General features: G+C 30.9%; 1 protein-coding gene across 10 annotated transcripts; it reads right to left on the bottom strand.

Moving 5' to 3' along the window:
- Positions 1 to 1,875: 1,875 nt before the first annotated feature.
- LOC106068494 (uncharacterized) lies at positions 1,876 to 26,880 on the bottom strand. 10 transcript variants are annotated; one of them, XR_008774748.1, is made up of 7 exons: positions 26,520 to 26,643; positions 25,357 to 25,375; positions 24,293 to 24,408; positions 21,474 to 21,550; positions 10,036 to 10,054; positions 9,131 to 9,246; positions 1,876 to 7,163 (listed from the first exon to the last, which is right to left on the bottom strand). XR_008774748.1 is itself a non-coding variant. In XM_056010479.1 (7 exons), exons 1-6 carry the CDS (start codon positions 26,810 to 26,812, stop codon positions 9,220 to 9,222), a joined length of 273 nt encoding a protein of 90 aa, XP_055866454.1. In that variant the 5' UTR covers positions 26,813 to 26,880; the 3' UTR covers positions 1,876 to 7,141; positions 9,131 to 9,219. The 10 variants fall into 10 exon arrangements, 6 of the variants coding, with proteins under 6 accessions (XP_055866454.1, XP_055866455.1, XP_055866453.1 ...); XM_056010479.1 differs by lacking the exon at positions 26,520 to 26,643 and adding an exon at positions 26,798 to 26,880 and having other exon boundaries at positions 1,876 to 7,141; XM_056010480.1 differs by lacking the exon at positions 26,520 to 26,643 and adding an exon at positions 26,798 to 26,880 and having other exon boundaries at positions 1,876 to 2,179.
- Position 26,881: the final 1 nt, after the last annotated feature.

The following is a 26,881-nucleotide window of genomic DNA, read 5'->3' as shown; positions in this document are numbered from 1 at the left end:
TAAATACTATCAGACCACTACAAGACAACATAGGCAAGATACTCAACTTAACAATACCTACCACAAATTGACAAGCTTAAGCATATTAGGTTAATGTAAATACTATAGACAGTTCCTCGCAAATTTCACAAGTATTACACAACCTCTAAATCAACGACTAAAAAAGGCATGCCAAACAAGATTACATGGAGCCCCAGACTATAGGAATGCCTACAAAGCATTAAAATTGCCTTCTCAGACGACATAGTACTCCAGCTTCCAGACATCAGAAACCCTTTCTACTTGGCAACAGATTAATCCTCCACAGCAGTGCATGGCACTTTAATGCAGAAGTGTGACGCAGCACTACAACCAGTTTACTACATTAGCAAAACGCTGAACGCAGCAGATCAAAAATACTCCACAATAAAGCGTGAATTTCTATCTATCGTGAAGCTCTAGCTATGAAGCTCTATCTATCGTGTTCTGTTTAAGGAAACTATCCCGTTATTTGCTTGGGAAGTCATTCATCATGCTAACAGATCATGCCACACTAGCTTATATCAATACAAATAAGCTAGCCAACCAGAGGATTACTAGATTGGCTTTTAAACTTCAAGACTTCATCTTTACCGTTAAAGCTATTCTGGGACAAATCAATGTGATAGCTGATTTGTTGACAAGATGTGTCTAGGGACTGCTGGACTTATGTTCATTCATTATCAGCTAATGAGAAAATTAACTCTGTCTTGTCAAGAATGAATTAACATTACTCAATGGAATTGTTTTTTTTATTTCATTCAGATATGTGAAATTTGTACTATAATTTAGCAATTTTGTTGTTGTTTGTTGCATTGATTGTTGCATTGATTGTAGTCATAGATGTATGTAGAAACACAAAGTGAAAAATTCATTTAATTTGGTAGATCTATTTGATATAACATAAAGTATTAACTAATAGGGAATTTTTCATCTTTCAATGTTGTCATGCAAAAGATTATAGTTACATAGAAAAAAATTAAATGCGTGGATTTTTCTTCATATAAGTTGTATATATATATATATATATATATATATATATATATATATATATATATATATATATATATATAAGATACTTGTTTCTTCACAGTGCCTTTATCTTTTTGTCTGAGTTTTTTTTTTTGAAATTATGTTTTGTATTTATTAATTACCTTGTGATGTTGCCATATAGTTTGATTTTAACTTTTTTTGACGGTTGATAGCTGGCCATTGTGTGGTCTAATTGCTGTATTAATCATGGTTCTAATCCCTTTCATTCGTGTTGACGATATTTCTTTATTAAGCAACACCTCGGCTCTTTTTGTAGCAACTGTTCTATTGCTAGGATCTTCTTCTGGAGATGTTCCGTATTGTCTTTATTATGAATTTAATAAAAATGTTTCTCTAATCCAAAGGTAAATATTAGCTTGCTATAAATGTAATGGCCTTAATTTTTTATTTTTTTTTGTTGGTTGAGGAGTCCCAAGCAGAGGATGCATATTTTAATATTGTTCTAACAAATTTTTTAAATGTTTTTCATTGATTATTTTAAATTTCAATCTCTAAATATTAATGATTTGATTTTTTTTTTCAAAAAAATTACATATTTAGCAAAATGATAGAAATGCAGTGTTTATAACTGATGATTAATTATATGTAGTGATTATAACCAGTCGTAATAGTGGATATAAAAACAAGAACAATGTCAATACAACAGAAAAAAGTTTGATGTTCTTTAAAAAAAGTTTATCATGACACTTTGTGTGATTTTGAGCACAACTTAACAGATTCTGAAAATGTCAACAATATTTCAAGATGTAATGAAAGATGACAAAAACATGCCCCCTATGACACAAGTGAAAAAAAAAAGAAATGTCAAGGCTCACAATGAGAGTTTTAATGACCTATTACAAAGTAGTAATAAAATAATAAATTGGCAAGAAATATTGGTGCATAATCGTTCTACAATATATATTGAATGTTTAAATTTCTGAGCTTTTATTTATATACATGTGTGAAATGCACAGTGGCTGAGAGGTAAAGCACATTGCTTCTGAACTGGAGGGTCCCAGGTTAAAATCCTGATGAAGACTGGTATTTTTAATTTCGGCATCTGTTGGGTGTCTTTGACGATAGTTAGTCATTATAATGATCACAATATGCCACAATAACATAAGACCTATAGACAGTATAACAATATATAGATGTAATGATTAAGAGAACCAATGATAATAATTTAGCACAACATTTGTCTGGTACTTTATTGGAATAGAATTTTGTTTTTCTTTTTACAATATTAATACATTACATTTTATCATGTGAAATTAAGTTTCATGTGTAATGATTATGGAGTGAAGCAACAATATGATATAACATTTATTTGCTGTACACTTCTTAAATCTATCATCAAAGGTATGTTAAATTGAGAAAAAATGGTTGGTAATTTCTTAAACATGACACATCTGTAACAAAACAGATACATTCGATTATTTAACATATATTTCCATCAGCATAGTCTCAACAGGCACTATTTTTGGTCAAACTCAAAAGTTACATTCAAATTTTAAAAAGATTTTAAAAACATGCATTTTACATTAACTGAAGTAAGTAGGATTGATATTTCAATATAAGAGCGCATTTAAGAAATATGATGTATGCTGAAGTAGTAATGAATAGAAGCATTTCTAAAAAAAAAAAATTATATCCACAATTTTTTTTTATTTCTATAAAAGTTTTTTTTTTAACACTTGATTTTAGAAACCCACTAAGTGAAAAAGTTTTCACATCCTAACTTAAACAAAGTCACAGTTTATCTATGTTTCTTGTGATTTCTCATAAATTTCACTTAAATACAAGCATACTCACTCTCTGTTTACAAGGTATTAAGTTTAAACTGAAACAATGATCATATAGATCAGTGGTCTTCAACCCTTTTTGGCCTACCACCCCCTTTTCGTATTATTTCTTTTAAAAAATTGGCCAGCGCCCCCCTCTAAGAAAAACAGTTATAAAGAAGCGTGAAAAGGCAAATTTGAACAAAATGTCATCTTTTTATTAATTTTTATGCTGTCTAATTCCCCCCTTCTCCACCCACCCTGACTATGTCACTGTGTGCCTCCTATGTTAACATTCTTTTTTACTGAATACATAATTTTGTTAATCTATTTTTTCCTGCAAATCAATATTGAACATCAGTAAAGTTTGTTTAATAATTTTCATTTATAATTAATTTGTTTAAATTTTAGAAGCGAATCGTAATTTATTCATAGAGCATTGTTATGTGAATTGCATAGATATCGATGTCCTTTTGTAGTAATTCATTTGTCAACAAACAAGTTACGTGAGATTGTAAAACTCTTTAAAATAGATTTAATATCTCGATAAAAGAAAAACGATATAATCAATGAAAGTCCATTTCTTTCCTAGCAGTCGGAGGTTCGTTTCATTCATTCGTGTTAGATGCCTACCATGTAAAACAATTTTTTTAGCCTGCTTTTAGTCATCGCCAACCTTTGAATATTCCTGTTTCTCAAACAAAAATCAAAATTGTATTTAAGAGCTTAACGAAACGAGCAATAGCAAACGCCTTTCAAAATCCAGCGCACTTCAGTTTACAACAAGAGTCTAACATCATGTTCATCATTTGTTTCACAATCCAGCGAACTTCAGTTTACAACAAGAGTCTAACATCATGTTCATCATTTGTTTCACAATCCAGCGAACTTCAGTTTACAACAAGAGTCTAACATCATGTTCATCATTTGTTTCACAATCCAGCGAACTTCAGTTTACAACAAGAGTCTAACATCATGTTCATCATTTGTTTCACAATCCAGCGAACTTCAGTTTACAACAAGAGTCTAACATCATGTTCATCATTTGTTTCACAATCCAGCGAACTTCAGTTTACAACAAGAGTCTAACATCATGTTCATCATTTGTTTCACAATCCAGCGAACTTCAGTTTACAACAAGAGTCTAACATCATGTTCATCATTTGTTTCACAATCCAGCGAACTTCAGTTTACAACAAGAGTCTAACATCATGTTCATCATTTGTTTCACAATCCAGCGAACTTCAGTTTACAACAAGAGTCTAACATCATGTTCATCATTTGTTTCACAATCCAGCGAACTTCAGTTTACAACAAGAGTCTAACATCATGTTCATCATTTGTTTCACAAAACTGTTTGAAACAGGAGATTATGTTCGGCATGTTTTGTTTTTTTTAATTTACAATTTTATAATTAGATTCTTGTGTAGTGTGGTAGGTGTAGGTCTATTTCTGCCGTTGAGGATGGTGGGCAATAGACGTTTTGGATGGTGTACTTAGTTCCTTCTCTCCAAAGAAGTATTTCCTGCATGTCGATATCTGTAGTGTTCTGTACGTGTTTTACTGTTGCTTGAGTGTCGTTTCTTATGAGGGTCATAATTCCCTGACATTTGGTGCAAAGGCATCTGTACTGTGTGTAGCCTGTGATGTTTATTTTTTTCTTGGGCAGTAGTGTTTCTTGTAACAACCTGGTTCAGATGTCCACATGGTTCGAGGCAAGCACGCCCCCTTTTATGAGCCATGTGACCCGAGAAAGTCTTTTATTTCGTGGCCTGGATGAGAAATTGGCTCTTCACCGATCTCTCTGTCAGGAGGCCCCCGTCGACTAAGTGATCATTTATTCACACCCGTCTTGGCATGTTGCATATTCTTCCGAACCTCTGCATGAATTTCTCCTTTCATGTGTGGCTGGAAACTCAAGCCCCACGTGGGGGCCATCCTTATGCCTATACTGTCCCATCGTACCAGTGGGGAGACCATCACCACACGTATGGGTCCCTTTGGAAAACGGGCTTTTTTCCATCCCTACCACGTGTAATGTACCCTCTCTAGAGGATACGTGTGGTAGCCCACTGAGGGCTATGTTTGCTACCGTACTTGGCCTATCCGACTCCCTTGGCGGACGTTTCCACCGGAGGGCCAACGCTGTGGTGACGGGAGCATTCCTCCGGTCTTGTAACAACCAGATAGACCTTTTAACTACCTAACCCTAAGGTCAATGTTAGTCAACAAACACAAAGAGGAGTGGCTCAACCAATGGGCATCAGGAAACACAGGCAGAGCCATGTACAAAACAAATGACCATACCTAACAAACTGGACAGTATTAACTTCCTCTCCCGCAAAGAGCAATCTACAATTTTCCAACTAAGAACAGTACACACACCTCTGTTAAATTACCATCTGAACAAAATAAGTTCCACACAACTCCCCCTTTGTAGACACTGCATCCACCCTTATGAAACCGTAAACCATATCCTCTTTGAATCCACCTAACCCACCTTAGGCAGACCCTACTTTCACTACAGTCCAACATAACCAACACCCTGTATGGCAGTGCTGAACAACTGAAGAAAACAGCACACTATTTTTCCTTGGCACAGTCTGCAAAAGAGCTCACGGCTACGCAGCAATAAAGCTGGCTAGAAGAAGAAGATAATTAGATTCAAATAGAAATCAATTTGCTAGCTAAATTTTTCTTGTGTATCATACTCGCAAGGTGAATAGTGAATAGATCTGTTCTTTATTCTATATTACTTATGAAGTCATTGAAGCTTCCAACCATTGATGGTTCCCTATATGTCGTCATAAGCTACATACCTAGACTATTTTAAAATAATATTTCATCACTAAAGGAAAAAAAAAAGTCGTTTTGTGTAACCTATGTTTAAAAAAAAAATATTTTTAGATTTAATCAATTTTCAAACAATATCATAAGACTTTAAAAAAAGCTATGCATTTTTCTCGGAGACCACTAAAACATATATTGCTTTGCCTTTTTTTGGTTTCAATATTGTTTTAATAGTAGATTTGTATAATTGTTCATGAATATTCTTAAATTATTTTGGGATATTTCTTTATGTTCGTGAAGCCAACTTAGTTTCATAACCTCATCTGAAATGTCGTCATTCAAAGTAGAACATTGGGATACTTTTTATCTAGTAGCAATTCACTAAAACCTTTAGCAATATACCTTTAAATACCATCGAGCTTTTGTAACAACACTTTGTCAATGTTTTTTGTTTTTAAAAAAATTAAATTATTTTATTAGAATGTTAGCTTTAACGTTTGATTCAGTTCACATTGTCATATCAATATATTTACATATGTAGATAAAATAAACTATAATCTGAAAGGCGTATTGCCTACTTTGTTTATCAAATCTTAAACGCTTATGCTCGCAAAATCTAAAGACACTAGATACCCTACGGTACAGAAACAAAAAAGAATTTAAAAATAGAAAATGGGATTGCTGAACTCAATTTCTAACGCTGTTTCTGTTCTTAAATTAGAAGCAATCTAACTTTAATTTGTTTGCCAGCTTTAATTTTGAAGAATTTTAAAATTTGTTTTGTTTTAGTGCCCTTTTAGTTTCTTTTTTCCGCCTTTATGCCCAGCGCCCCTTACCGCCCCTTTTGTGCCCAGCGCCCCCCTACCGCATTTTTGGCTCCCAGCGACCCCAAAATCTTGAAAACGCCCCCTAGGGGGCGATATCGCCCCCGTTGAAGACCACTGATATAGATACTAAGAGGCTATGTTGTTCCGTTAGTTAGCTTACAATGATATTACGAGAACTTTATGTGTATGTCTAGAAACTTATTCCATTAGGTCATTCACAGGACATTCACAATTTTATAAAAGTGTTTGAAATAAATAGGTGACGAAGACTAAAGGAAGAGAAATAAGACACTAAAATGTGACAAAGACAAGGGAGAAAAAAGACCTGTATTTTGAAAAAAGGGACTAGGGACAAAAACAAAGACAAGAATTGTAGTGAGGGGAAGAGCAAAGCTAAAAATCAAATTGGTCAACAATTAGTTGCATATTACTTTTACTTTTTCTAAAACATTTGGTGTTACTCTAATACAATGAGAGAACATAACACTTGTGACTGTAGCTGCTCAAATTAGTTGACTATAGCTGGATTGGCTATAGCTATTTTTGTTGAATGAAAAGTAAATGTTGGTGGTGTTTTAAGTAATAACTGTTGAAGAGAATCCATGATATAAGCTCCATCTGGCATGATAGAATTATTTTCTTCAATTAGCACTAGATTGTAGTTGTTTGGATCCAACCCTGGCTCATTCTCTGCAAGTAGTTTTTTTTTAATCTAAAACAATTATTGAAAGATTATTATTGTCTCCTCTAGTAATTAACACTTAGGCATGGTAATATTTCAATTTATTTACATTTAATGCAGTTTTATACAATAAATTTTCAAATACATTTAACTTTAAATAATTTTTTTATTTATTAAATTCATTTTAAAAAACATTATTGACACACCACACCCTCTAACCTATCTTGATTTTCTTTTTCTTAGGAAGGTATTACAGTTTGATTGATATTGATAGTGTCAATGATAGTATAGGATCAGGTGTATTGTAGTTAAAAAGAAAATTAAAATATGACTTCCTTAAATTTTCCTGACAACCTTATACATCACCTGTCAATACAATTAGTCATCAAAGCACTATCTGTTGCCTTTCTTAAAGGCAGCATTAAATCCTTTTCCCTTTAATTTTGCAGTGCATGCCACATTTTCAGTATATCTGTTTTCATTCATGTTGATGGTAATAGAGTTCTCTTGAGATTAATTGGTTATGTAGGCATATTGGTGAGGGACAGGGAAAAGTATTATGTGGATAATGAAAGAATTGGATTGTGCCTTTATCCCATTCCAGCTTCCTCGCTTAACTTACAGCATCAGACATAGTTTTTCTTCATCCCAAAAGATGCAATAGCTTTGGCTTAAACTAACCCCAAAAGATGCAATAGCTTTGGCTTAAACTAACCCCAAAAGATGCAATAGCTATGGCTTAAACTCACATCTTAATTATATTTATCTTTTAACCCCCACTATCCAAAAATTAGTATAGCTCATGGCATGACTTTATTTTAAGAATATAAGGTGTAAATACTTTATTAGGTTATTACTAGCCCAATATTACTTGTGGCTTGCAGGCCTTAGTTTATGTATTACTAATCAAATGAATTGAATTTAGATCTTTGTCAAACTTAGCTAATTTTCTTTAGAAGTTTTTTCTCTTTCGCCACCAAAATAAAAAAGTTTTGCGAAAATAGGTTTACCGGTTAAGCAGATACACTTATGTCAAATATAAAATACTATGAAAAAGGGTTTATCCGATTAGTTAGGAGTTTCTTTAATTAGAGATAAATTAAGGTATTAAAATGTATTTACCTAATTTATTTTAAAGTTTGGTACTTTAATAGAGATACAGTTAGATTCTTTTTGTCTGTTTTAGGCCCCTACGGTTGTGATGGGGGACATTAAATATTCACTACGGTCACTGACATGATCTAACAAACATTTATTTTTAGTTTTATTAAGTATGTTCATGTGTTAAAGTATAAAACTCTTTTGCGAAGAAAAATTCTATCTTCTTAGAATTGAATTAGATTTAGGGTTCCAGAAATTTAAGTTCTGTGCATGTGTAACCTTTTGTGAAATGAATAGGATATAAAATATGTCTAGATGTTTAAATTTGATATTGTAAGGGAGGAATCTATGTAAAAATGCTTTTAAAACACAAATTTGAAGGTTAATTTTGTTAAATAATCAAATGAATGGACTATATTTTGTGTTTTCGTGTCAAAGTAAAAAAAAAATTATCTTTGCAAAGTGTAGTTCTTAAGATAAAATCTAGATCCTTTGCTTCTTAACTCATGTAAACATGGCTATATTATGACCTAGATCCATGAAATAGTAATAATTTCATAGAGCTGGGCAATTTTTTTTTAATATTGATGGTCTTAAGCTTTTTTTTAGGGCTACTTTACATTCATTACTGTTCCAGTTAGTACCCAAGGAACATTTAATAAATGTTTTAACAAGATTGGTCAAGTACGGCTTTGATTTTTATGTGGGACATACATACTTACGCCTAATTTTCTGCTTTATTTTATAGATATGTATATGAGTGGCATTTTACGTTTTTCGAGTTATCATCTCTTTCCTTTGAAACTTCTCATGTGATTAAGAATGTCATTAATGAATACACACATTTTTTTAGTGGTGGGCGTTCGTAATAGTCAGAGGCTACTGTACTTTCTTACCTCCCCATATGTCATATCATCCCCATCTCTGTCTACTAAAGGTAACTGTTCTTTTCGTTGAGATCCATTAGGATAAATGATTCTAGCTGCTATATGACCATCTTTACTTGCTTCAGCTGCTTGCAATAATTGAAAGAAACAGCAATTTAAAATTGATATTCAGATATTTTATTAAAATAGTAATATAAGTAAATTTATTAATGGATAAAAAGGTAGATAAAAAGCCAAGTAATAAAACGTTTTTTGCCCCCTAAAAAATGCATGAAGTTGTGCTATAAATTGATTCATAAAGTCACTAGAAGCTTTTAAAAAAAATACCTCATAGAGCCCAGGGGAGCTAAAAATAAACATATTTCCGAGGCAAATTCTGTTTCTGTCCCTTTTTTCTTTTTTGGGGAACTTAATTTTTAGAGTAGGTATAAAAAAAAAATATGAAGTGAATAAAAAGAGAGGTCAGTAATTTGTTACGTTTCGTATCAAAAATACCTCGGTGGATTTAGTAATGGAATGAATCTCTGTCTTTAAATACTTGAATTATTATTTGTGCTTAGCTGCTGTACTATTCAAGTTTTTGATATTAAAATATTCACAATTATTTTTTTTTAATAGTGATATTTAGTTTATTTAATACCAGTATTAATGTAGAGTCTTTTCTACAATACTTAAATACTGTGTATCTACATGAACATCTAGAATTACAAAATTCAAGTTTTCCATGCTATACACCATCATCAGAAAGATACAAATATTTGTATTTTACTTTCAAATGGTCTTTCAGGGGGAGTAACACTATGGGAGTAACACTAACAATATACTCAGTTCTTTTTTCATTTTCTAAGTCACAGACTAAGCTGAAAATGTTTACAAAAAAAATATTTAAAAAATTGTATCAAACTTTTGCTTACCTCTAGAAATGTCTGCCATCTAAAGAGGATAAAAAGAAAACTTTAATCTAGTTATGAAAATGAAAGCTGCTTATTTAAGATTAAAAATGTTTTTTTGTTTTTTTTAAAATATCTTTCTTACTGTAAGTTTAATAAAAATTCATTTTATTTCAATGTCATAGTTTTCTTCTTTCACCTTATCTTTTGATTTTCAGGTACCTTTGCTTACCCTAACTAATATCTGGTACCTCTTTGAGTTTACCCATTTTAAAAATCCCCATTTTTTGAGATTTTAACTCTTTACCCCTTAGTTTAAAAGACAAGCATCACCACATCCCCTTGCAATGATTTATTGAAGAAGATATTTATAGTTTTGTCCAGACGTTGGTATAATAAAGAAGTAACTAGTGAAACTTGATTGACAATATCTCGTTGCTATTTCAAGAAGCTAGGTAAGACATTTCTTTTTTTACAACTACCCAAGAAACAGGAAACATCAAAAAACCCATCTTGGGCATGTTCCTCAAGAAACATTTGTAACAATCTTCCTAGAAATTTGACTGTTTTTGTATATCTTTGGAAAAAGAATGACTAAGCTAACTGGCCACACATATATGTTCTACAATTGTCCGAAATATCATGAAATACCAGCATTCCAGTGATCATTTTTGCTTTGCAGGATAACTGTTTCCTTAATGTACTGGCATGGTAACTGTAAACATATTTTTATCTTTTGCACGTTATTTCTGTAATCAGAACTTAATATTAGTTTATCATCTAGAAAATAACATTACTAAGTGACATGCTAGATTGATATTAAATTGCATGTTATTCAAAGGTTTTGAAGGCCTTTATATAGAACTAGATTTTACTGCTATTGTAGAATAAAGCTTAGAAATGAGAGTAATTATAAGGTCATATTCATATTTAAAAAAGTATAATAGCTATTGCCTACCTTTTAAGTTTTTTAACACCGTGCTTAATTAAGGACAGGATTTAAACTTTTTAGAGTCACTTAGGAGACCAACTTATTGTGGGAATTCCCGACTGTATCTGTCATTGCTCAGTTTAGAAAATTAGTGATCTTCTATCTTTTTAAATTGTTTTGAAGGCCTAGATATAAAATACATTTCTTAAACAGTGTTTTGTGAAAACTATTCCTAACGGGTGATGCATGTGAATGGAAAGATTTATATTTTTATTAAATAATTTGGACAAATAAAAGCATTAGGGTAATAAAACAACTTTGTCAGTTAAAAGGAAAGAGAATCCAAGAATGGGAAGTGCAAGATATAACTTTGTACATCCACATCTCTGCATAAGAAGCATCTTTCCTTTTTTTGATACCCCAAAACAAAAATTAATAAAAATATTAACAATAATTATTTATCTAATTAGTTGCTGTTTTTAAACTAATTCATGTTTTGTTAGGTACAATAAATAATTACATAAAGTTTCAACTAGATCTGATATTGGTTTTGGGAGTAATTACGTCTAAAAAAATTGCATATAAAAACAGAGATTGAGTTAGATAATATACGTTTTGTCAAAAATGTTTTCTTTAGAAATAGAAACACCTATATTTTTACTTTTTATTTTAGTGGCCAGTAATAATTGATTTGAGGTTTATGTACGGTTCCCAATGAAAGCACAGAAAGAGTTGAGATATATACAGCTGACTGATATAGATGGTGTAAATTCTACTGTGGAACAGGTTACTATAAACATATTTGATGGTTTCATTAAAATAAACAAATTAAAAAAAAATATATAAGCTCCCACCCATACTTTTTTTTTGACACTGAAATAGTTGGTATGAATTGACCATTTTACCACAAGACACGCTAAACCTTTTAATGCAACAGCTTTCATTCTAGTTGAATGTCCCTCAAGTAGATTCACATTTGTCAAGAGAAATATAGTCACAATTTCCCTTTTTCATTCCATGTAACATTTATTTATGGCACACAATTCTACAATTTTGTCCATGACTTCTTACATTTTCACTTTAAAAAAAAATATTTTTACCACTACTATGCTGTGTTGATATTTTGCACTATAAAAAAAATATTTATACCACTACTATGCTGTGTTGATATTGTAAGTCTATACTAATTATTTTGCAAGAATACTTTTTTAGAGCTTTTAATCCAACAACCCAAATTATTATTCTGATTAACTCCCACCCCACACACACTCAAACTTTTAGACAAGTGAATTGTAGCAGTCCTTTGCCTTGTTTTTCCCTTGTAACAGTGATTTTGACTGGTGATTTCAACATTGTAACTCTTCCAATTACTTATATTTGTCATTTAATATTTTTTTGTAGCTAGATTTTTGTCGCTGAGCTGTAAGCTCTTTTTGCAGTCTGTGAATGTTGGTTATGTTTTGCTGTAGTGATAGTAGGGTCTGCCTTAGGTGAACGTTTATGTTGTGCTGTAGTGATAGTAGGGTCTGCCTTAGGTGAACTTTCAAAGAGGCTTTGATTTACAGTTTTATAAGGGGTAGGCCGAATGTCTACAAATGGGATTTATTATATTAAGGTGATAATTTAAAAGATTGCATCTTCTTGAGGAATGAAATTAATATTATCCAGTTTTTTAGAGTGGTGATTTCTTTGTACCTTTGATGTGCTTCCTGATGCCTATTGGTTTAGCCACTTTTCTTTGTGGTCGCTGTCTAACATTGACTTAAGAATGAGGTAGATGATTGTCTGTCTGTGCTATTGATGACCCTACTTTTGATACATCAGTTTTTTTCATTTCCCATGATGTCTATGTGCCCAGGGATCCATTGTAATGAGTCTTAAATTAAATTTTGAGATCATAATATTCTAACTTAAGTTCCTTTTTTTTAAAATCCCTCTTTTGAATGGCTGGCATTAAATCCCCCCCTTCTCCCAACACTCTTTAGCATGTGAATCCTAGTAACCTTAATTAAAAAAAAAATACAGTACCTGTATCTTTGCTCAAACCTAATGCAGAAACAAAATCTAATGAAATATTCAGAAAGCCACAAAAATTCTGGCACATTTTGTATTCTAAAATAAATTCTTAAAGTGCTCTTTCTTTCCTTAATAGTAATTGAGCATGGAGCAGGTTGCCTGAATCAGCCAGAAAAACCAATGACTTAGCAGGGTTTTAGTCTGTAAAAAAAACCTTCATGACCAGATTATCCCATGGATGCATGTAGTTCAAAATTATGTTCTATTTTGAAGAAATGACAATTATTTATAAAAATATAAATAGATGGATTACAATGAAAAAGAAGTTTATTATGATGGAAATACTTGCTGACTCTGCTGCAAAACAGATGACAGAGTTGGAAGACAAAGAAGTTAATAAAGATGAAATCTAATGTTATTGACACTGCAGGATACCTAAAGAACTTTGTTTTTCTATGAACCAAAAGCAGTCCTATTACTGGGTAGTAGATGTTCTGAATAATTATGTTCTAATGCAGTCATACAAAAGACCTTATTGTATAAGCTTATCAAAATGACACAAAATAAATAAAAATTTAATAATAATTTATTTTTAGAATTGTTTCTCACTGATTTGGGAGTTTTGCAGAATTTGTTTGGTCAAATTGTAAGACATGATTCACTGTCAAAAGTCAACTTACAAGGTACAGTGGTTAGAGCATGAAGAACTGGTCTTCCAATGAAAGCCTGTCTGGTTAATGTAAAATAATGGACTGAACTCTCTCTTAATATTCTCCTAAGATCAGCTGCTGACCAGGACAAGTGGAATTTTTACTAGGATTTCCCTACTACGAAAGCCAAGGGATAGTTAATGAAAGTGTGTAAGAAAACGTTTTTGTTTGTTCTGTAGATGTCTGCCAATCAGCAAATGTCATAATAACTTTCAATACTGAGTGTTAATGTAACATTGATATGTCATGTCATCTAACCAGTCACTTATAAGAACTGCAATGATTAAGATCTAAAGTTACACAATTAACCCACATTGACTACATAACCAAAATTATGATGTTATACAATTAACTAGTATACTGAATAGTTAACCCAATTAACTAGTATACTGAATAGTTAACCAATCACCACAATGATCATCATCATCAAGACATGTTTGTATTGCTAACTGCATTCTACTCTTTTGAGTGACAAACTATCATCAATAGTATATCAATATGCAGATATATATATATATATATATATATAAAAAAACTTCCTGTGTCCAGATTATAGTCTCATCTTTTTTTTTTAATATGGTCTGAACTTAAGACCCAAGTGATAAATGCATGAAACTCATACCACATCACAAGTCAGTCATCCACCATTTTGCCTTAAACATATCACAGTATATTACTTTACAGCAATATAATAAATTTGGTGTTTTTTTTTTAGCTTTGACAGAAAGAATCATACTTTATTTCTGTGTGCATCCATAATTCACACAAAGAAGCCTTGACATATTTGACATATTTGTCATGTACTTGATACTCTAAATAGGAGAAGAACATTTTGCTTTATTGAAGCTGGTATTACAAATAGTTCTATCTATACTTTGGCTTTCTTTAATGAACAAGAGAACACCTATAAAAAGCCTAATCCATCCACTGGTACTACAAGTGTCCGTATCTATATAAATGATCACAAAAGTATTATTGTAAATAAAGTGAATAAACAATGACCAATAAGAAATTAATTTACTAGATATTTTTAATCTCATAGGATTAAATACAATATCAATCATATTTGCATGTCTATATATACAGATTGACTAACTTCGAAGTCATTGTGTATCTGACATTATTTGGAGAAAGTAAAGGTGGTGGTAGTTGTATTTGTCGAAGCTTTGGTAGTTGAAATCTCAAGGTCTGAAAAGGGACTAAACTTACTTTTACTAGTAACTTTTTTTAGTTTCATTTTAAGATCATCATAGGATTCAAATATTAATATGCCTATCCAGAATTAGCCAGTTTAATCAAGATTCTACATACAATCACACATGAGGAGTCATATGTACATATCCATGTATTTCGAGACAGAAGAATCCATGTTAATTTCAAATTTTTAAAATTTTTCTTCAATACTATCTTATAAAATACAGACCTTACTTTCAAAAAGAATATGATTATGCCCTAAGTGTTTTCTTAGGTCAATCTAGTCATGCATGTTAATCACTAACTTAAATTTTGTCTAGTCATTGTTATCTTGGCTTACTCAGGCATCCCATTTCATTCTCTACTAGCACTTTAAGATAAAGCATTTATTTGGAAATGTTTTTGGATATAATGGGTTAACCAAAAAAAAGAAAAGAACTTTTTTTTGCAGATAATATTTATAAATATTTTCTGTTTTTCGGCTTTGATGATATGACCAAGTATGACTTGTTTACTATTTGAACAATGTCAAACATATTAAAGATAAAAGATTCGGATGAGACCGTCTTTGTTTTCTGCTTGAAGATAACCAATATCATAGATCCCTTAGTTTTTTTGTTACTCTTAACAACTGACATCTTTCTGGGTTGAAAGACATGCTCCAATTTGATTCCCATTTCTGTAATTCATCTAATTCTCTTTGTAAAATATCTGTGTCTTGTGTTGTTTTTATTGTTCTATGTATTATGCAATCGTCTGCAAATAATCTGACTTTGTTCCTTAAGTAATGCAATTTGGTAAATCATTTATGTAAATTAAAAATAGTAGTGGACCCAAGACTCCTAAGTTTACTGTTATCGGTGTTGATTTAGAGCCATTTATTATTACAGTTTGTTCTCTCCCTATCAGGAAATCTTTAATCCACTGATGCAGTGGACCATTAATGCCGAAATATTTTAATTTTTTAAGCAAACTATGGTGGTGAACTTTGTCAAAAGCCTTAGAAAAATCTAGTAAGATAGCATCTATTTGTTCACTATTATCTAAACCTTTTAAAAAATCAACAATTAAATCTATTAGTTGTGTTTCACATGATCTATATTTCCTAAAGCCATGTTGGTATGGTGTGAGGACATTATGTTTGTCTAAGTGGTTTATGATGTTACTACATATTATGTGTTCTAGGATTTTACATGTGATGCTGGTAAGTGATACTGGTCTGTAGTTTCCTGGGTCAGATTTTTCTCCTTTTTTAAATAGGGTTGTGACATTAGCTTCTTTCCAGTCCTTTGGTACTCTGCCCTGGTTAAGCGAAGCCTGAAAGAGTATTTTGAACACTGGGGCTAGCTCATTGCTTAGTACTTTGAGTAATCTAGCTGGAATACCATCAAGTCCAGACGCTTTATTTGGTTTGGTGTTGGCTAATAGTTTTTGGATTCCATTTTCTTGTACTACTATATGATCTTCTATGTTGTCTACTTGATTCAAATTAAGTAATATTTCTTTTATCTCCTGGGGCTGAGAATGCTGATGCAAAGTATTTTTTAGGATTTTTGCTTTAGTTTCATTATCATTATGTATTATGTTATGTTCATCGTTTACTGGCGCTATGCCTGTTTTTATTTTCTAAGACTTAATGTATGACCATAGGTTTTTGTTGTTATCTTTAGATATTACATTGATTATGTATTCACTCTGCAGTTGTCTGCTTACTTTTTGGGTTAGGTGTTTAATAGTTATATACTTTTTGTAAACTCTTTCTGCCTTAGTTTCTTTAAATTTTCTATATAGGTTTTCCTTCTGTTTACAAAGCTTCTTTAGTGTATTATTAAACCAGCATTTATTTATTTTGTTTGATGTGTATTTATTTGGTATATGATTTTCTATAATGCTTTCAAGATGGTTTTTAATGAAATTCCAGAGGTCATCAACTGGTTAGGTATGTCTTTTTCTAATAAGAATGTTTGTTGAAAGTTTAATGCAGCTTGGTGTAGTTGTGTTTGTTAATATTGTTTTTTATGTGTATGTGTTTGTTATAAATATGTAGAGTTATTCCTCTTGGTAAGAAAGTTCATATCACAGTGTTGTGTGTAACCTCGTACTATGAGGGTGTGTAAATAAAAGGACTGATGAATCTGGCGTTATAGTGTTGGTGTCGTTTATAGTTATTAAGTGTAGCATCTCTAGATTAACAGTGTTAAGTTACATTTATATAGAATAATATGGATGATCTAACATTCTAACTTATGGTCATGTTTGACAGTAGCAGTTTTCCAGTCATATAAGGACTGGCAAGTTATATAATTTCAAAGACCAGGTTTTTCAAAGACCTTGAATGGATGTAAACAAGCACAATTTATAGTACTTAGAAAAAGAAGGTAAGGAAAGAAAGTCAAAGAATTGAGTTAAGTTGCAGTCCAGAAAAGTCTTTTTAGAAAGATATACAAGTAAAAGAAAAGCTAGCTGTTGGGGTCATTGTTCAGTGGTCAGTATTTTGTGATTAATATTGATGTTCATTTTCTTCATGTGCATTTTTTTTATTGACAATGCATTATTCTATTTGTCCAAGTGATATATATTTTATGTGAATTTGTCCATCGCAGGATCACTTGTTTTATTGAATTGAGTTTGAAAGAATTAAACTCAATGAAAATATAATATTTCATGCAATTTGAGGGGGAAAAAAAACCTGTGACAGTATGTCTTTTAATACAGATTTAAAACTTAGTTTTTCTATCCAAATTATAACTAATACCCCCCACCCACCCAAAAAAAAATTTTAAAAAATGAAACGTTAACTTGCCTAAAAATTTTTATCATTTATATCTTTGCAATAAAATAAAAAAAAAAAATTTTTATTTTATTGCTGCAGTGTATATAAAAAACAATGAATGCTGATTTTAATTCTGACCTGATTGAGATGGTAAATCTTTATCTGATTTGTATGTCATTTGCTGAAGGACGCTAAGAAAGACATTAGCAAATAAATTACTTATTTTACAAGCCTGCTTAAATTCATTAGAGATTCACTTGTGTTGGGTTTTACTGGCATTGATTTCAACCCCATGATATAGGCAGAATCTGCAATGGCTAAACAGTCATATTCAGGAATGGAAAAACTTTGCCAGTTTGAGCATGTGATTGAATTGACTTAAATGAATGCCATCAGAGCAGCTCTCTTTTTTTTTAATTTTTGCCACCACTGCTTTTTTTTTCTCTGCATGGGCTTATTGATTTCTATACCAAAGAGAGAGAGAGGAGCTGAAGTAATACTAATTTTAAAATGATTAAATGTATTATTTAGAATCAGACTTAGCCTCACTAATAATATTGTTAAGTATTTAATTTGTTGGTTGTGGATTATTGAAGAAGTTTGTCTAAGCACAGAGTGAGAGTGGAAACAAAAATAACTATATAAATAACTAAGCAATATTGATGGGCAAGAATCAACAAACTCAAAAATAGCTAAATGCTTCACTGTAATTTCTAAGTTTTTGTTTAGTGATTTTATTGTTTATTTCAAGTTATTAGTTGTAGACTGCAAAAAGAGAATCAAATCGACTCTAGCTAACAATGTTTATGTCTGCTCTGGATGTTGAAAATATGTAGGGTTTGGGCTGCATAGCCAGGTAAAATTCTGCACTCCTTAGTACACTTAAGATTCAAAGACAAATTTTATACATTATATCAAGTGATTATAAGCAATGGTTATACTTGTTATAAATTAATAATTTTAAAAAATTTAAAACATCATTAAAATTAAAGAAATGAAAAAAAAAATGCTTAAAAACAACTTTTGTTATGTTAATTTAAACAGAACTTTAATGTAGAGATTCTAATAATGAAAGAAAAGCAATTTAAAAAAATGCTTCAATGATGAATGTGTTTAAACTTATGTGGTGGGTTTGGCGGTTTGGCATAGAAGACAACTAAATTCTAAATGATGAACGAAACTCGTAGGACGATTCCAAACTGTTTATTATATACTAAAGACCTGCCAAAGGCAAACATAAAACATAACAAATGAGCATTAACTAAAAATAATTAATAAGCCTAAATGGTTAGACCAAGTTGTACACACAACATCAATTAAAGTCTAAATACTAAATCTTAACAAAAAAACGAAAAGAAAATCATATATGTAAACCAACCATCTCTTATACAAACACAAGAGGGATATGGAACACCCGAAACATTATAAAAATAAAAGACAATGATAAATCTACACACTGGTTGTAGAATTAGATTAACAAGATGGACATTTAACATTCTATATAGGATCTAATTCGTATGGTATACTAAAGGAACACAATTCAACAAATGGAAACATTTACATGCTGGTTTCCTAAAAATAACGATAGTCCAACAATATGGACGAAATCCGGGGGTAGCGATATTCTATGTTGACTACTAAATAAAATTACAATATAACATAAAAAAGTAAAATGCAATTAACTGCAGCCATACATAAACACATGGTTTAGAACCAGACACAAACGTGGAGTGCAGACGACGTAGGTCCAGTAACATACGGACACTACAGCGACAAGAGATGCCGGTCGAATGGACAGTGTCCACGTTGGTCTGCCTTTTTATGCACGGACACAAGGTGCCATCTAGGGGGAAGGGTCATGTGGATATCGGGGTGGCCGGTGTTTCCTGAAAAGGTATCCACTCCACTACACTTACTTAGACTTTGGTCTTCTCCTGCCATTAGACAGATGTCCAATAAACAATGAGAGTTCAATTTGACTCTGTACAAAGGAAAGTCATAGGATGGTAGAATGTTTAATTTCCAAAATGTTTAAGGACTCTAAAATGCAATAATTAATAATAATAAGACATTTGAGACCCTAAACATTAGCAACATAACTTTTCTACAGAAATATCCTAGATGTCACATACAAAGAATGCATCAAGAATAAAGACATTAGAAACAGGATTATAACATCAGTTTTATCCCCACAATGACCAACTAACCAGTGTTAAAAAATGTAAACTAAATCTCTATGGCCACATCACAAGGTCCTCAGGTATTGCAAAGACCTTCCTTCAGGAAAAAAAAAGAAAGACTGTTGACAGATCTTGTGTGGTCCCCCCAACAGTTCAACAAACTAAAGGTACTTGACCCTGACAGTGCCAGAAAATGTAAACAAGTTTATTTCTACAATAATAATTTAGTCTATTTAGCATTGTTAATATAATGAAGGCTCAAGGTTCTATGAGAACTTTATTGTCCTAAGAATGAGAATAAAGATGGCAAACTAAGTATTCAACAGGTAATTTAAGCTTTAATGTTATTCTTAAATTATAGCAGAATCTGGTTTTTCTAAGCTCAATGGGGAGCAAGTTCAAAACTTTTGAAGGGAAAACCATTAACAATTATCTTATCTTTGCTGAGTTGAGTCTATGAAGTATAGGGCCTATAACTGCAAGTTACTATAATTGTAATTTATTGTGGATTTTGAGATGACTTTGACAACATTTTTTGTCTTCTCGTATTTGAATGGTAAAATATCATCAAACATAAGATTATTTTTATTGGAATAGAAATAAAATATATTTTTTTACAATAATCATAAAGGTGAAATTGGATTGTGTCAAATATAGTAATTACCATGACTAATTATAATGGAGTGAAGAAGATAATTTCTAAAAATACTTAGCTACTAAAGAGATGTTACTAATTTTTTTCCAGTTAAATAATGTGATGTTTAATATTTATTTCAAAGACCACTAAATGTATTGTTGCAAAAAAAAAAAAAAAAATTGTCATTTTGTTTACACAAAACAGATGAATTCTGTTAGTTTGTTTGTTAAATGTTTTACATGTTTCGGATGTTCCTTCAGAGTTGAAGATAGTTTACTTCTTAGTCCAAACCTCCCGCAGGACGACGGGGGATTTGAACCCTCGACCATCGATAAATCCGAACGTCAGTCCAGCGCGCAAACCTTACGACCAGGCAGCCATTCATGTTATTACCACCTTTATACTTTTGGGTCTTAGGGAAATACATTATGAAAGCACAATTACTAGGATTTAAAAGCTAATTCAATCAAAACATTTAAAGAAAAGAAATGCCACCATGTACTTAACATAAATAAAAAAAAAAAAGAATTTTGACTAAATTTTTTCTACATGATTTAATGGCCTTATAATTAATCTAAATCTAGTACATTAAACTTTGCAAGACATAAAAAAAAATGCTTTTAAAGGAAACTCTGATAGTTTTTCAAATTTTAGTTATACACATATTTGAATTCTGCTTTTGAATTTAAATGCTTATATAGGCCTACATTTTTATTTAATACATCAGACAGTTAATTCTTGTCAACTAAAAAAAAAAAAAGGGATTTATTGAGATTTTGTTTTTAAGTTTTTGCATAATTTGTCACTTCCCCCAACGATACTGAAAGCGAGTCTAGATCTAAGCAATGGTATAATATCGCTTCTTCTTTATATTGGCTGTTAGACTTAATAACATCTACAACCATAGCTAATGTTCATACATTAAGCGATTGTGTTTGTTATGTGTTAAGTGGTCCGGCAAGAAAATAGACACTACTGTGGTTAGTCAAGCATATAGATCTAGGCTACTCTTAACACTTACTTTTTTTCTTTCCTAACAAGATCTGACAAACCCAGATCTATTTCTTTCACGGTATTCAAAACTTTACTGTTTAGTTTCTGTTATATAGTAAGTGATAGATTTAATTAATTGAATCCCAGTCAAAATTTGATTGTTTAAGATGCACAGAAAAATTACATCAGAACATCAATTACTTATTACAAATTTATTATTGAAGATATAAAAGAAATAATGTCTTCATTTTCTGTACAACAAAAAAACAATATAAAAAATTGTCGAAACAATCAGAGTTTCCCAATCTTAAATAATTTATAGAAGAAAAATAATTTAAAATTTCAATTTAATATATTTGTTGTATTTTATCATAGATTTTAATTACATAAAAAAAAAAAAAAAAACACTTCATATTTGTAATTTCCTTTGAGATCTTTTTTTTTTTTTTTTGTTCTTTTTTTTTTTTTTTAAACAAAATAAATTGCAACTGAAACTGTTGTAATACTGTGCTTACATTGTTCCAGAATTTTTTTCTACACTTTTCTTCCATTAAGAGATTCACAATTTAATTATTTATAAAAGTGTAAAGAGAAACAATGAATGCAATTTAGAGAAAAAATAAATAGTGACAAATAAAAAAGGGAAAGAGAAATAGAGCAATAAAATGTAACAAAGAAAAGAGAAAAAGAATATGAAGGAAAAGATGTAATGAGTTAAGGAAGCAAGAAGAAATATGCTGAGGGGCAGAGAAAAGAAACAAAGATGAACATCAAAATGACTTAAAATACAGTTTTGTGTTGCTATTTCTTTCATGACTTAGAAACATTTTGATGCTGCTAAAATACACAGAGATTGCTAAACAGTTGTGAGTGTACTGCCTTCTAAAAGCTGACTATGGTTGCATCTTTTTAGCTATGCACTACCTCCCTTGAAAAGTAAATGTGGGAGGTTTATTACGTAATAACTGTTCTTGATAATAATCCAAGATGTAGCCATTATCTGGCATAACATTATCTTCTTCCTTAAACTTTAGTTTATAGTTCTCTGGATTTAACCCTGGCTCCATCTCGGCAAGTAGTTTTTTTTTAATCTGGAACAATTATTAACACATAATCAAGTAACTCCAACCTTTAGCTAATATTTAGAAATATTTTAATTTGTTTAAATTTAATTCAGACTTCTACCATATATTTTCAAATATGTCACATATTTATTTAAATGTTTTTTTGAAACCAGAAACCCTTAAATTGATTGATGCACACCACCCGCTAATCTAACATGATGTTCTATTTCTTTTCAAGTGTAATACAATTTCATTGATGCTTGCATTTGGAATATGGCTGACTTGCATTTCCATGACTGCCTGATACAGCGTTTACACCTTAAGTCATCAATGCTCTCTTTGCCCTTTACCCCAAAATTAGCTTAGTTCATGACTTACATTTGAGGGTATAGTTTCTATACTTTTTGGGTTATTTGCAAGTTTGATTCAATACAATATTATCTACCGATGTCATATTTCCGCTATCATGGCTACACTCTATTGCATTCTTTAATTAAATTAATAGGAAACATATGCTGATCTTCAATTAACATAGAAATTGAATCGGTGTAAAATGTATACATTTATTTTAAATGTTTGAATGACAAAATCACAAAATGTGTAAAAATAAAAAATTACTATAATATTAATTCTAACAATAAACAAATGTTTCAAAAAATAAAACTGAAATCTGTTACAGCAACTTATGCACATCAATGTTGTTATTAGATGGTTTTTTTTATCAATCATACCACTGCACTGCAAGTATGTACAGTACAGTAACTAGGATCTTGTAGTATAAAACTATAAAGCCTTATATGTAATGTAATGGGGTATAAATACTTAGATGTATAATCATGATTATAATGGTTTTTGGTAACTGTGACTGGTTCTATAGTACATCTTTTGCGATACACGAGGGGTCACAGTACTAAATAATTATATAATTTCAAATAAATTTTAAGTTTTGTTTTAAAAACTATGCATTTGTCATTTACAGACTGATTACCATATTTTAAGACTATATAACATATTGAGATGGTGTTCTAATAAATGTGATGAGATAATATTTACTTTTTTTTGCCTAAATTATCTCCCATGATGCTTTATTATTCTACCTATATACTTAAGTCCAATCAAACAAACTCTGTTAAAATTTATTTTTATTTTGAATTTTTTATTAACAATTTGTATATATTTATTGGTACAAGTCTTTTTTCACACCAAACAATTGTGCAGAAGTGACTTTAAAAAATAAAGAACAAAAGATGCTAGAAAATGATCATTTAGATGTTTCCCTATTTTGTAGGAATTATAGAATGCTCATAAACTTAAACTTTCTATAGGCCCTAAATTAATAACATTTAGCAAATAGGCATTTCATGCCTACACATCACTTATTCAGAAAAGAAAAAGAATTTTCTTTTTTAAAAAAGTATTTTCTAATTTGATTGATAGCCTGAAATTGTAGTATTTTTTTTTAAAAGCCATGCAGAATTCCTGGATATTTTAATATAAGATATTTATATGAAAAGAAAATAAATCTTCATGGGAGATTGACTTAACCATATCTTCAATAGGCCATAAATTTAACCATAACTTCAATAGGCCATCTTAATCTATCCATTAACTTATTGTTAGGTAAAACACAGTTAAATGTTAGGCACAAGAGCCTCTTGTAAAAACTTATCTGATAGATTGCTAGACAATGAGAGCTATATCCCCTCAGACTCAATGACAATCAAATTAATTTTAAGACAGTACAAACTTTATTAGACACAACATACTGTATTTATTTTATTACCTCCCCAAATGTCATATCATCCCCATCTCTGTCTAAAAGAGGCAATTGTCTAATTACTTGGGTTCCATTAGGAAAAATGATTCTAGCTGCTATATGACCATCTTTACTTGCTTCAGCTGTGTACAAGAATGGAAAGAAACTTAGCATTCAAAATTATTTTTCAGATACAGTATAAGGATGAATGAGGTATGAAAAGTAATAGAAAAAAAACTATTTATTGAAATTGTTTAGTAATAAAACAGGTCAAGTTCAGTAAAAATAACAAAAAGTTATTTTGCTACACATTTAGTCCTCAAATCACTAGAAGCTTTGAAAAGAAATTGCTCATTAAGCTCCCCTTTTAGACCTTTTAGTGTATAGATTTGATTTGATTTTGATTTTAGGCACATCTGCACAATTTAGGCCATGTTGTTTTAGTGTATAGAACAGTTAAAAAGGGTTTTCATGTGCCAATGACCAAACACCTTTACTTTCTCCCAACTAATGCCAGGTACCCATTAGAGCTGTCTTGACACAGAGGCACCAGTAGATCCCCCCCAAAAAAAATCATCTCTAGGATTCAGACCTCAGTTCGAATTGTTTTGTAACTTAGCCACCCAGCTAAAAGTCAAAAAAAATTGTGTTGTGTATTGTTGTTCTTTCCTGGTTTTTGGAGCAATGTATTTTTAGAGTCTATATATTATATAGAGTTAAATTTTTTGTTTTATTTCAAAACCATCTCTCTGGATTTAGTAGTCAAAAGTAATGTATATTGTGTCTTTATACTGAAATTATTTCTGTGTTCTTATTATTCTGTATGTTCATTTTACAGAAATGTAATTGAGTTTGCTGAATATTAATGAAGAGTCCTCCACGTGGCTTGGATATTGCGTGACTAGATTTACATCCAGAATTACAACTTGGTCCCAACCACACAACTCCAGCATCACAGAGGTACAAGTCTTTAAATGTTCTTTCAGGGGGAGTAACACTACTTAATAGACATAGTTCTTACTTCATTTCCCAAGTCACAGACTAAGCTGATTATATTGTGTAAAATAAAATTGTATCAAACATTCATTTACCTCTAGCAATGTCTGCCATCTGGAGAGGAAAATAAAAATAGATTTTATTTAAAATTAAGAAACCTATTCCATTGTACGTTTTAGAAACACAGCCATTAAGTTAAGAATTGACAATCATTCTGCACCAGCATGTTTCATTCATGATTTAAAAGTAAATCACATAAGACACATACAGTAATGGATGCCAATCAGATGACAATCAATTCATGGGACAAATTGTAAGGTAATCCCAGGGTTGATTTTGACAGTGTACATGTAGACATATTGCACATAATTTGATAGTTTTTACATTTTTCAAAATATTAATATGCACATAACCTATTGATTAAGACACTGATGAATAGCAGTTGAAGCAAGGTCTATAATTTGTCATATAATTCTTGAACATGTCTCTCATAAACAATTTAGTCTTCTTGGACAATATTTAAAGGATTTGGCTACAGAAGGACAAAGTTTTCTAGCATATTTAACATATAGTTTTAAAAATTTCCAAAGTATCAAGAATACCAACATTCCAGTGCTCATCAATATGTTAAAATCCTAACAAATAATATTTTACTATTGCAAATGTTATTTCTGTAATCAGAAACTTAATTTTAATAATATAATCTGAATTAGAAAATATGGTTATTAGGAGCTGATGTTAATGTAGGCCTACATTTTGTTCTTTTTGTGAGTTGGAATGACATGGGAATGTTTGTAAACAGGTTTTTCTTTTTAAGTGGTGGCTATGTGTGCTTGTTTGTGAAGCCATTGTGATCTGGTCCTGGTCAGGTGTGGCTTGTTTTTTCTCTCTCTTTACTGTTGAGTATTTTGTACATTACTGTTATAAGAAAAATTGTGAGTATTGGACCAGATTTATTGTATAACCCTATATATATATAATATGCACTAATAGTACTGAAGTAGAGCCAGCTCTAAATGTTCTTACAGTAGGACAGATTTCATGAGCCTTGTTTACATTTTAGAGTAGTTTAGTTTGACTATCTTTTCATTTGGTTGAATGTGGACACAAAATATTTCTAAATGATTTTGAGATATATCTACAAGTTTTGATTGATACTATTATGTAAAGAAATGTTATGATGTATAATTTCTTTATTTAGTGTTGTGATGAGTTATTGAAACCTTTTGACATAGTTATTTTTGTCAAAAATTCTTACCCTGTGTATAACTAGCCACTATCTGAATCATACCCAAGAAAAGTGTGGTGTTACATTTACCAACATTGAGCCTATTAACCACACACACACACTCTTTTACAGTTAAAGGTACAGTTAAAGGTCCAGCTCCCTGTACTCTACATTTAGAATAATGGAACATTTTTTGGTTATTAAATTACATTTCAACTAGATGTAACTATAATTTTATAATAAAGCTTTTAATTATAAATCGATTATAAAGTTTGAATGATATCTAAGTTATAATATTTATTGCCTACCATTGAACAGTGCATTAAAAAAAGTGCTGTGATGATGAAAAAAAAGAATGTAAACTGTAAACTTTTTAGAGGAGTATCTTGGAG

The sequence above is a fragment of the Biomphalaria glabrata genome, chromosome 14 (assembly GCF_947242115.1).
Source record: "Biomphalaria glabrata chromosome 14, xgBioGlab47.1, whole genome shotgun sequence".
In the NCBI taxonomy this organism is placed as follows: domain Eukaryota; kingdom Metazoa; phylum Mollusca; class Gastropoda; family Planorbidae; genus Biomphalaria; species Biomphalaria glabrata.
The sequence above is the reverse complement of the archived record's forward strand: the minus strand, read 5'-3'. Positions and strand labels throughout refer to the sequence as shown.

Coding starts and splice junctions, on each gene's coding strand:
- LOC106068494 (XM_056010476.1), bottom strand. Junction 7,164..9,130: donor ATGATATGACATATGGGGAG/GTAAGAAAGTAC, acceptor TAATTGTTTTAG/ATTAAAAAAAAACTACTTGC.